This window comes from Oncorhynchus kisutch, linkage group LG4, assembly GCF_002021735.2.
Source record: "Oncorhynchus kisutch isolate 150728-3 linkage group LG4, Okis_V2, whole genome shotgun sequence".
NCBI classification, from domain to species: domain Eukaryota; kingdom Metazoa; phylum Chordata; class Actinopteri; order Salmoniformes; family Salmonidae; genus Oncorhynchus; species Oncorhynchus kisutch.
The window spans coordinates 3,939,893-3,952,163 of record NC_034177.2 but is presented as its reverse complement, the minus strand read 5'-3'; the positions used below and the strand labels follow the sequence as shown (position 1 = coordinate 3,952,163).

Below are 12,271 nucleotides of genomic sequence, written 5' to 3'. Positions count from 1 at the left end.
TTTTTGGACAGAAAGTTTCAGATTTTTGCAATGTTACGTAGATGGAAAAAAGATTTCCTTGAAACAGTCTTGATATGTTCGTCAAAAGAGCGATCAGGGTCCAGAGTAATGCCGAGGTCCTTCACAGTTTTATTTGAGATGACTGTACAACCATTAAGATTAATTGCCAGATTCAACAGAAGATCTCTTTGTTCCTTGGGACCTAGAACAAGCATCTCTGTTTTGTCTGAGTTTAAAAGTAGAACATTTGCAGCCATCCACTTCCTTATGTCTGAAACACATGCTTCTAGCAAGGGCAATTTTGGGGCTTCACCATGTTTCATCGAACTGTACAGCTGTGTGTCATCTGCATAGCAGTGAAAGTTAACATTATGTTTTCGAATGACATCGCCAAGAGGTAAAATATATAGTGAAATCAATAATGGTCCTAAAACAGAACCTTGAGGAACACCGAAAATGACAGTTGATTTGTCAGAGGACAAACTGATATCTTTCCGACAGATAAGATCTAAACCAGGCCAGAACATGTCCGTGTAGACCAATCTGGGTTTCCAGTCTCCAAAAGAATGTGGTGATCGATGGTATCAAAAGCAGCACTAAGGTCTAGGAGCACGAGGACAGATGCAGAGCCTCGGTCTGATGCCATTAAAAGGTCATTTACCACCTTCACAAGTGCAGCCTCAGTGCTATGATGGGGTCTAAAACCAGACTGAAGCATTTCATATACATTGTTTGTTTGTTTGTATCTATTCTACTGTCTTATTATCTATTCTACTGGCATATTGTTTATTCTACTGTCATATTATCTATTCTGTCTAATCTAGTCTACTGGCGTCTTATCTATTCTGGCATATTGTTTATTCTACTGGCATTATTCATTCTACTGTCATATTATCTATTCTGTCTAATCTAGTCTACTGGCATCTTATCTATTCTGGCACATTGTTTATTCTACTGGCATTATTCATTCTACTGTCATATTATCTATTCTGTCTAATCTAGTCTACTGGCGTCTTATCTATTCTGGCATATTGTTTATTCTACTGGCATTATTCATTCTACTGTCATATTATCTATTCTGTCTAATCTAGTCTACTGGCGTCTTATCTATTCTGGCATATTGTTTATTCTACTGGCATTATTCATTCTACTGTCATATTATCTATTCTGTCTAATCTAGTCTACTGGCGTCTTATCTATTCTGGCATATTGTTTATTCTACTGGCATTATTCATTCTACTGTCATATTATCTATTCTGTCTAATCTAGTCTACTGGCGTCTTATCTATTCTGGCATATTGTTTATTCTACTGGCATTATTCATTCTACTGTCATATTATCTATTCTGTCTAATCTAGTCTACTGGCGTCTTATCTATTCTGGCATATTGTTTATTCTACTGGCATTATTCATTCTACTGTCATATTATCTATTCTGTCTAATCTAGTCTACTGGCGTCTTATCTATTCTGGCATATTGTTTATTCTACTGGCATTATTCATTCTACTGTCATATTATCTATTCTGTCTAATCTAGTCTACTGGCGTCTTATCTATTCTGGCATATTGTTTATTCTACTGGCATTATTCATTCTACTGTCATATTATCTATTCTGTCTAATCTAGTCTACTGGCGTCTTATCTATTCTGGCATATTGTTTATTCTACTGGCATTATTCATTCTACTGTCATATTATCTATTCTGTCTAATCTAGTCTACTGGCGTCTTATCTATTCTGGCATATTGTTTATTCTACTGGCATTATTCATTCTACTGTCATATTATCTATTCTGTCTAATCTAGTCTACTGGCGTCTTATCTATTCTGGCATATTGTTTATTCTACTGGCATTATTCATTCTACTGTCATATTATCTATTCTGTCTAATCTAGTCTACTGGCGTCTTATCTATTCTGGCATATTGTTTATTCTACTGGCATTATCTATTTTGCTGTATGTGTATTTGTTGAGGGAGAAGCAGCACTTGCATTTCCAATAAACATTTCCACTCTGGGACAATAATAATAATAATAATAATAATCTTTATCTTATTTTATCTTAGCTCTGGTTATTTATCTTAGCTCTGGTTATTTTATCTTAGCTCTGGTTATTTATCTTAGCTCTGGTTATTTTATCTTAGCTCTGGTTATTTATCTTAGCTCTGGTTATTTTATCTTAGCTCTGGTTATTTTATCTTAGCGCCGGTTATTTTATCTTAGAGCCGGTTATTTTATCTTAGCTCTGGTTATTTATCTTAGCTCTGGTTATTTTATCTTAGCTCTGGTTATTTATCTTAGCTCTGGTTATTTATCTTAGCTCTGGTTATTTATCTTAGCTCTGGTTATTTTATCTTGGCTCTGGTTATTTTATCTTAGCGGCAGTTATTTTATCTTAGCGCCGGTTATTTATCTTAGCGCTGGTTATTTATCTTAGCGCCGGTTATTTTATCTTAGCGCCGGTTATTTTATCTTAGAGCCGGTTATTTTATCTTAGCTCCGGTTATTTAATTTTAGCGCTGGTTATTTTATCTTAGCGCCGGTTATTTTATCTTAGCGCCGGTTATTTATCTTAGCGTCGGTTATTTTATCTTAGCGTCGGTTATTTTATCTTAGCGCTGGTTATTTTATCTTAGCGCTGGTTATTTTATCTTAGCGCCGGTTATTTTATCTTAGCGCTGGTTATTTTATATTAGCGGCGGTTATTTTATCTTAGCGCCGGTTATTTTATCTTAGCACTGGTTATTTTATCCTAGTTTTTCTAATCACTCTGTCGCGTCGTCCTCAGGTGCGGTGAACCTTCCTTCGGTTGCCGTGGGGATGCTGGTGGGCGGGGTCATCATGAAGAGGATGGGTCTCTCTCTTAAGGCCATCCCTCGTTTCTCTGTCGCCATGCTGTCCATCTCTGTCCTCCTCCTCATCCCCCTCTTCTTCATGGGATGTCCCACACAGAGGGTGGAAGAGGTCAACTATGGATTCCAAGGGTGAGTCAGTGCTGGGGGTGTAATCTGCATATTTACAAAACACTTAGATCTTCAGAGAGCCATGTCCTGGTTGATTGGGGTTGGTGTGCTGAGGGCTTCTGGGGATGATGTTGATGTGTCTGTAGTATGTAGTTTGTCAGCTAACCGTATCTGGGGATGTTGTGTTACTCTCTATGTAGTTTGTCAGCTAATCGTATCTGGGGATGTTGTGTTACTCTCTATGTAGTTTATCAGCTGACTGTATCTGGGGATGTTGTGTTGCTGTCTGTAGTTTGTCAGCTAATCGTATCTGGGGATGTTGTGTTACTCTCTATGTAGTTTATCAGCTGACTGTATCTGGGGATGTTGTGTTGCTGTCTGTAGTTTGTCAGCTAATCGTATCTGGGGATGTTGTGTTACTCTATGTAGTTTGTCATCTGACTGTATCTGGGGATGTTGTGCTGCTGTCTGTAGTTTGTGAGCTGACTGTATCTGGGGATGTTGTGTTGCTGTCTGTAGTTTGTGAGCTGACTGTATCTGGGGATGTTGTGTTGCTGTCTGTAGTTTGTGAGCTGACTGTATCTGGGGATGTTGTGCTGCTGTCTGTAGTTTGTGAGCTGACTGTATCTGGGGATGTTGTGCTGCTGTCTGTAGTTTGTGAGCTAATCGTATCTGGGGATGTTGTGCTGCTGTCTGTAGTTTGTGAGCTGACTGTATCTGGGGATGTTGTGTTGCTGTCTGTAGTTTGTGAGCTGACTGTATCTGGGGATGTTGTGTTACTGTCTGTAGTTTGTCGGCTGATGACACGGGAGTTATTGGGAAGCCATGAGGACTGGAGTTAAGGTTCCTCAGACAGTCTTGCCCAAGTCAAAACGCCATGGAGTTATCAGCTAACACTACAGACGCAAAACAGAGATGTACAGTCTGCAGTGTTTTAATTCGTTGGATAAATAAAGTGCCCGGTGAAACACATGCACAAGTTGATCCGTTACGTAACGATGAGGTCATAATAGGCAGAATAACAAACAGTACATTTTTCAGACAGTACCAATAGACAAGCAACTTCATGGGACAAGACTAGCATTTTGTGAAGATTAAGACGGAGCTATTGTTTGGCGCTGTGCCACTGGTGAACCCAAAACAACTAGAAGGTTGTTACTACAGTACAATAGCAAACAGAGGCTAATGAACAACATGTAACATAATCAGGATCCCTGGTCTTCATCCCATAACCCCATATCTCTGTTGTCTTCTGTTATGTGGTTTTTGGCACTGAGCTCTACTGATGAACTTACCTCCACCCAAACATCTATAGTGATCCCAAAACCCTGAAGTAAACATGAATGCCCTTTTCACACCACTGAGCTGAGCTGAGCCTAGCCGAGCGGAGTTGTACTGAGCCTAGCAGAGCGGAGTTGTACTGAGCTGAGCAGAGCGGAGTTGTACTGAGCTGAGCAGAGCGGAGTTGTACTGAGCTGAGCTGAGCGAAGTTGTACTGACCTGAGCTGAGCGAAGTTGTACTGACCTGAGCTGAGCGAAGTTGTACTGACCTGAGCTGAGCGAAGTTGTACTGACCTGAGCTGAGCGAAGTTGTACTGAGCTGAGCCTAGCAGAGCGGAGTTGTACTGACCTGAGCCTAGCAGAGCGGAGTTGTACTGACCTGAGCCTAGCAGAGCGGAGTTGTACTGAGCTGAGCTGAGCTGAGCGGAGTTGTACTGACCTGAGCAGAGCGGAGTTGTACTGACCTGAGCTGAGCAGAGTTGTACTGAGCTTGTTATGAATTCACCATAGCTGCTAAACCCTGCTAGAAAGGGCAGTGTGAAAAGACAATGTCCGAGCACAATACATTTCGTGCAAAATAGTGTAAAAAAATGGTACATGTCTATTGTGATACCAACATCCTTCTTTAAACATCTGTAATCATCTTCTCTCTTCTCATCAGGTCTCTGGCCAATTGTTATTCCAACTGCTCCTGCCCTGCTGACTCCTTCAACCCAGTGTGTGGATCTGACAACACTGAGTACCTGTCTCCCTGCCATGCAGGATGCAAAGACTACACCAAAGACCCCAACAACAAATTCAGAGTTCTGGTGCGTTCTGGGTGGTCAGTGAAGTTAGGAATACAGTAGAGAATGGTATAATGGAACAAAGAGTAAAACCACATCTGTTATAGGTCAGTAGGGCAGCCAGTCAGACCTAGTACTGCAGTCTGAACCTGCAATTGCACAACATGGATGGTTCACAGTCAATGGGCCAGTCCTATCCATCTCAAATTTTTTATTTTATTTGTACCTTTTACCTTTATTTAACTAGGCAAGTCAGTTAAGAACAAATTCTTATTTACAATGACGGCCTAGAGGGGAACAGTGGGTTAACTGCCTTGTTCCGGGGCAGAACGACAGAGTTGTACCTTGTCAACTCTGGGATTTGATCTAGCAACCTTTCGATCTCTAGTCCAACGCTCTAACCACTAGGCTAATCAGAGGGTAATCAGCCCTGGGACACAGGGGAAGTGTTTTAAGTGTTTCAAAACCATGTCAGCCACTAAGCCATCCATTAACAGGATGACTGTTTAGCAGGCTAATAGAGTTGAGGCATATTGACGTAGTGTATATGGTAACCCCCCCCCATGCATGGCGAATATACTGAGCTAAGCCTAGCAGAGCAGAGTTGTACTGAGCTGAGCCTAGCAGAGCAGAGTTGACCTGAGCTGAGCCTAGCAGAGCGGAGTTGACCTGAGCTGAGCCTAGAAGAGCGGAGTTGACCTGAGCTGAGCCTAGCAGAGCGGAGTTGACCTGAGCTGAGCCTAGCAGAGCGGAGTTGACCTGAGCTGAGCCTAGCAGAGCGGAGTTGACCTGACCTGAGCCTAGCAGAGCGGAGTTGACCTGAGCTGAGCCTAGCAGAGCGGAGTTGACCTGAAGCTAGCAGAGCGGAGTTGACCTGACCTGAGCCTAGCAGAGCGGAGTTGACCTGAGCTGAGCCTAGCAGAGCGGAGTTGACCTGAGCTGAGCCTAGCAGAGCAGAGTTGACCTGAGCTGAGCCTAGCAGAGCGAAGTTGTACTGAGCTGAGCCTAGCAGAGCGGAGTTGAACTGAGCTGAGCCTAGCAGAGCAGAGTTGTACTGAGCTGAGCCCAGCAGAGCAGAGTTGAACTGAGCTGAGCCTAGCAGAGCGGAGTTGAACTGAGCTGAGCCTAGCAGAGCAGAGTTGAACTGAGCTGAGCCTAGCAGAGCGGAGTTGAACTGAGCTGAGCCCAGCAGAATGGAGTTGTACTGAGCTGAGCCCAGCAGAGCGGAGTTGAACTGACCTGAGCCTATTAAAGATTGGCGTAAATGAGTTAGATAGACTTCAATCAATTCAGACCAAGATGCAACACTAGCTCATGTTGTAAATACTAATTGAGGAAAGTATACAGTACGTTCAAGTCAATATAGGATATCAATCATTCACCATTTTGCCATTGTCTTAACAAACAAAAACAAGGATCCATTTTCTTTTATAATGTATTGCATGTATCTTTTATATAATGAAACCGGTGTCTTCTTCGTTCTCCTGCTTTAGGAGTACACAGACTGTATCTGTACAGCTCACAGCCAGGGTAGTGGTGGGGGTACTGCCCGCCCCGGCCCCTGCCCTAACCAATGTCCTCACTTCCTGCTTCCTGTCATGTTCCTCATCTCTCTGGCCGCGATGATCGCCTCTCTAACACACAATCCCATCTATATGATGGTCCTCAGGTAATGTCTCTAACACACAATCCCATCTATATGATGGTCCTCAGGTAATGTCTCTAACACACAGCCCATTCTATATGATGGATAAATAACATATACAAGTGTGTTTTGGAAAGTTTTCCAACCCCTTGACTTTTTCCACATTTTGTAACATTACAGCCTTATTCTAGAATGTATTAAATGTTTTAAAAAGTATCATCAATCTACACACAATACAATATAATGACGAAGCGAAAACAGGTTTGACATTTTTTTGCACATTTAATAAAAAATTTAAATAAATGAAAAACCTTATTTACATAAGTATTATTTACGTATGTATTCAGACCCTTTGCTATGACACTCAAAATTGAGCTCAGGTGCATCCTGTTTCCATTGATTCAACTTGAAGTATATACAACTTGATTTTAGTCCACCTGCGGTAAATTCAATTGATTGGACATGATTTGGAAAGGCACACACCTGTCTATATAAAAGGTCCCACAGTTGACAGTGCATGTCAGAGCAACAACCAAGCCATGAGGTTAAAGGAATTTTCCGTAGAGCTCCGAGACAGGATTGTGTCGAGGCACAGATCTGGGCCATAAAAATGGGTACCATAAGGGTACCATAAAAATGACTGCCACATTGAAGGTCCCCAAGAAGACAGTGGCCTCTAAGGTTTGGAACCACCAAGACTATTCCTAGAGCTGGTCGTCCGGCCAAACTAAGCAATCGGGGGAGAAGGGCCTTGGTCAGGGAGGTGACCAAGAACCCGGGGGTAACTCTGACAGATCTCCAGAGTTTGTCTGTGGAGATGGGAGAATCTTCCAGAAGGACAACAATCTCTGCAGTACTCCACCAATCAGGCCTTTATGGTAGAGTGGCCAGATGGAAGCCACTCCTCAGTAAATGACAGCCCACTTGGAGTTTGCCAAAAGGCACCTAAAGACTCTCAGACCATGAGGAACAAGTTTCTCTGGTCTGATGAACCGAGCTTGAACACTTTGGTCTGAATGCCAAGAGTCATGTCTCAAGGAAACCGGTCACCATCCCTACGGTGAAGCATGGTGGTGGCACCATCCCTATGGTGAAGCATGGTGGTGGCACCATCCCTACAGTGAAGCATGGTGGTGGCACCATCCCTACGGTGAAGCATGGTGGTGGTAGCATCATGCTGTGGGGATGTTTTTCAGCCGCAGGGACTTCAGATCAAGGGAACGATGAACGGAGCAAAATACAGAGCTCTTTGGAGCAGGTTCTCAGACTGTGGCGATGATCCACCTTCCAGCAAAACAATGACCCTATGAACACAGCCAAGACAAAGCAGGAGTGACTTCGGGACAATTCAGGAGTGACTTCGGGACAAGTGGCCCAGCCAGAGCCCGGACTTGAACCCAATCGGACATCTCTGGAGAGACCTGAAAATAACTGCTCTCTATACAACTTGACAGAGCTTAAGATGATCTGCAGAAACGAATGGGAGAAACTCCACAAATACAGGTATGCCAAGCTTGTAGGGTCATACCCAAGAAGACTCGAGGCTGTAATTGCTGCCAAAAGGTGTTTCAACAAAGTACTGAATAAAGGGTCTGAATAAATATTTTTATTTATTTATTTTTATTTTACCTTTATTTAACCAGGTAGGCAAGTTGAGAACAAGTTCTCATTTACAATTGCGACCTGGCCAAGATAAAGCAAAGCAGTTCGACAGATAAAACGACACAGAGTTACACATGGAGTAAAAACAAACATACAGTCAATAATGCAGTATAAACAAGTCTATATACAATGTGAGCAAATGAGGTGAGAAGGGAGGTAAAGGCAAAAAAGGCCAAGATGGCAAAGTAAATACAATATAGCAAGTAAAATACTGGAATGGTAGTTTTGCAATGGAAGAATGTGCAAAGTAGAAATAAAAAAAATAATGGGGTGCAAAGGAGCAAAATAAATAAATAAATTAAAATTAAATACAGTTGGGAAAGAGGTAGTTGTTTGGGCTAAATTATAGGTGGGCTATGTACAGGTGCAGTAATCTGTGAGCTGCTCAGTTGGTGCTTAAAGCTAGTGAGGGAGATAAGTGTTTCCAGTTTCAGAGATTTTTGTAGTTCGTTCCAGTCATTGGCAGCAGAGAACTGGAAGGAGAGGCGGCCAAAGAAAGAATTGGTTTTGGGGGTGACTAGAGAGATATACCTGCTGGAGCGTGTGCTACAGGTGGGAGATGCTATGGTGACCAGCGAGCTGAGATAAGGGGGGACTTTACCTAGCAGGGTCTTGTAGATGACATGGAGCCAGTGGGTTTGGCGACGAGTATGGAGCGAGGGCCAGCCAACGAGAGCGTACAGGTCGCAATGGTGGGTAGTATATGGGGCTTTGGTGATAAAACGGATTGCACTGTGATAGACTGCATCCAATTTGTTGAGTAGGGTATTGGAGGCTATTTTGTAAATGACATCGCCAAAGTCGAGGATTGGTAGGATGGTCAGTTTTACAAGGGTATGTTTGGCAGCATGAGTGAAGGATGCTTTGTTGCGAAATAGGAAGCCAATTCTAGATTTAACTTTGGATTGGAGATGTTTGATATGGGTCTGGAAGGAGAGTTTACAATCTAACCAGACACCTAAGTATTTGTAGTTGTCCACGTATTCTAAGTCAGAGCCGTCCAGAGTAGTGATGTTGGACAGGCGGGTAGGTGCAGGCAGCGATCGGTTGAAGAGCATGCATTTAGTTTTACTTGCATTCAAGAGCAATTGGAGGCCACGGAAGGAGAGTTGTATGGCATTGAAGCTTGCCTGGAGGGTTGTTAACACAGTGTCCAGAGAAGGGCCGGAAGTATACAGAATGGTATCGTCTGCGTAGAGGTGGATCAGGGACTCACCAGCAGCAAGAGCGACCTCATTGATGTATACAGAGAAGAGAGTATAAATATGATATTTCCATTTTAAAAAATATATAAATTGGCAAAAATGTCTAAAAACCTGTTTTTCCTTCGTCATTATGGGGTATTGTGATGTCATTATGGAGTATTGTGATGTCATTATGGGGTATTGTGATGTCATTATGGAGTATTGTGATGTCATTATGGGGTATTGTGATGTCATTGTGGGGTATTGTGATGTCATTATGGGGTATTGTGATGTCATTATGGAGTATTGTGATGTCATTATGGGGTATTGTGATGTCATTATGGGGTATTGTGATGTCATTGTGGGGTATTGTGTGTAGATTGATGAGAAGAAAAAACAGTGTAATCCATTTTAAAATATGGCTGTAACGTAACAAAATGTGGAAAAAGTAAAGCAGTCTGAATACTTTCCAAATGCATTGTATATGTTATAGTTTAATGTAATTAAAGCAAGATATTGAACAGGACTATTCAGTACGACGTTATAAAACCAACTTTTCGTGCTGTCTTCGCTTGAATTTTTTCAGAACTGTTCCCCATGAAGAGAAATCTTTTGCCATCGGAGTCCAGTTTCTGCTCATGAGAGTGCTTGGTAAGTGTCCTCTTAAGATGTATGCTTCATAAAGACGGATGTTGTTGAAACAACACACAATGGAATATAATAATATGCATCAATGTAGTGTTAGAGTGCCCTCTAGTGGACGACAGCTGCTTTGAACCGAGATCCCCATATCTTCCTGCTGCTGCAAAAAAAGTGTTTTGAATAAGAGTTGTGATTGATATCTGATCCTCAATGTTGACAATTAAACGTGTTATTATAACAGCCTGGTTACCAGTTCAGCTTGGCCATCCACAGCTCTTGTATATAATATTATTATTTACACTGAACAAAAATATAAACGCAACGTGCAACAATTTCAAAAGATTTTGACTGAGTTACAGTTCATATCAGGAAATCAGTCAATTGAAATGATTCATTCGGCCCTAATCTATGGATTTCACATGACTGGGAATACAGATATGCATCTGTTGGTCTGCACCTGGTTGGGAATACAGATACGCATCTGTTGGTCTGCACCTGGTTGGGAATACAGATATGCATCTGTTGGTCTGCACCTGGTTGGGAATACAGATATACCTCTGTTGGTCTGCACCTGGTTGGGAATACAGATATGCATCTGTTGGTCTGCACCTGGTTGGGAATACAGATATACATCTGTTGGTCTGCACCTGGTTGGGAATACAGATATGCATCTGTTGGTCTGCACCTGGTTGGGAATACAGATATGCATCTGTTGGTCTGCACCTGGTTGGGAATACAGATATGCATCTGTTGGTCTGCACCTGGTTGGGAATACAGATATACATCTGTTGGTCTGCACCTGGTTGGGAATACAGATATGCATCTGTTGGTCTGCACCTGGTTGGGAATACAGATATGCATCTGTTGGTCTGCACCTGGTTGGGAATACAGATATACATCTGTTGGTCTGCACCTGGTTGGGAATACAGATATACATCTGTTGGTCTGCACCTGGTTGGGAATACAGATATGCATCAAATCAAATTTATTTTATATATAGCCCTTCGTACATCAGCTGATATCCCAAAGTGCTGTACAGAAACCCAGCCTAAAACCCCAAACAGCAAGCAATGCAGGTGTAGAAGCACGGTGGCTAGGAAAAACTCCCTAGAAAGGCCAATACCTAGGAAGAAACCTAGAGAGGAACCAGGCTATGTGGGGTGGCCAGTCCTCTTCTGGCTGTGCCGGGTGGAGATTATAACAGAACATGGTCAAGATGTTCAATGTTCATAAATGACCAGCATGGTCGAATAATAATAAGGCAGAACAGTTGAAACTAGAGCAGCAGCACAGTCAGGTGGAAGTTGAAACTGGAGCAGCAGCATGGCCAGGTAGACTGGGGACAGCAAGGAGTCATCGTGTCAGGTAGTCCTGGGGCATGGTCCTAGGGCTCAGGTCAGTTGAAACTGGAACAGCAGCATGGCCAGGTGGACTGGGGACAGCAAGGAGTCATCATGTCAGGTAGTCCTGGGGCATGGTCCTAGGGCTCAGGTCCTCCGAGAGAGAGAAAGAAAGAGAGAAGGAGAGAATTAGAGAACGCACACTTAGATTCACACAGGACACCGAATAGGACAGGAGAAGTACTCCAGATATAACAAACTGACCCCAGCCCCCCGACACATAAACTACTGCAGCATAAATACTGGAGGCTGAGACAGGAGGGGTCAGGAGACACTGTGGCCCCATCCGAGGACACCCCCGGACAGGGCCAAACAGGAAGGATATAACCCCACCCACTTTGCCAAAGCACAGCCCCCACACCACTAGAGGGATATCTTCAACCACCAACTTACCATCCTGAGACAAGGCTGAGTATAGCCCACAAAGATCTCCGCCACGGCACAACCCAAGGGGGGGGGGGCGCCAACCCAGACAGGATGACCACAACAGTGAATCAACCCACTCAGGTGACGCACCCCCTCCAGGGACGGCATGAGAGAGCCCCAGCAAGCCAGTGACTCAGCCCCTGTAATAGGGTTAGAGGCAGAGAATCCCAGTGGAAAGAGGGGAACCGGCCAGGCAGAGACAGCAAGGGCGGTTCGTTGCTCCAGAGCCTTTCCGTTCACCTTCCCACTCCTGGGCCAGACTACACTCAATCATATGACCCACTGAA

At 43.3% G+C, this 12,271-nt stretch overlaps 1 protein-coding gene across 1 annotated transcript in view; it reads left to right on the top strand.

Moving 5' to 3' along the window:
• Window positions 1-12,271, top strand: part of LOC109881099 (solute carrier organic anion transporter family member 2A1) — a 91,004-nt gene that overhangs the window by 65,395 nt on the left and 13,338 nt on the right. The window contains exons 9-12 of the mRNA XM_031822321.1: window positions 2,785-2,980; window positions 4,902-5,049; window positions 6,519-6,694; window positions 10,103-10,167. Of these exons, the coding sequence (XP_031678181.1) occupies window positions 2,785-2,980; window positions 4,902-5,049; window positions 6,519-6,694; window positions 10,103-10,167 (585 nt within the window). The remainder of the gene's footprint in view (window positions 1-2,784; window positions 2,981-4,901; window positions 5,050-6,518; window positions 6,695-10,102; window positions 10,168-12,271) is intronic.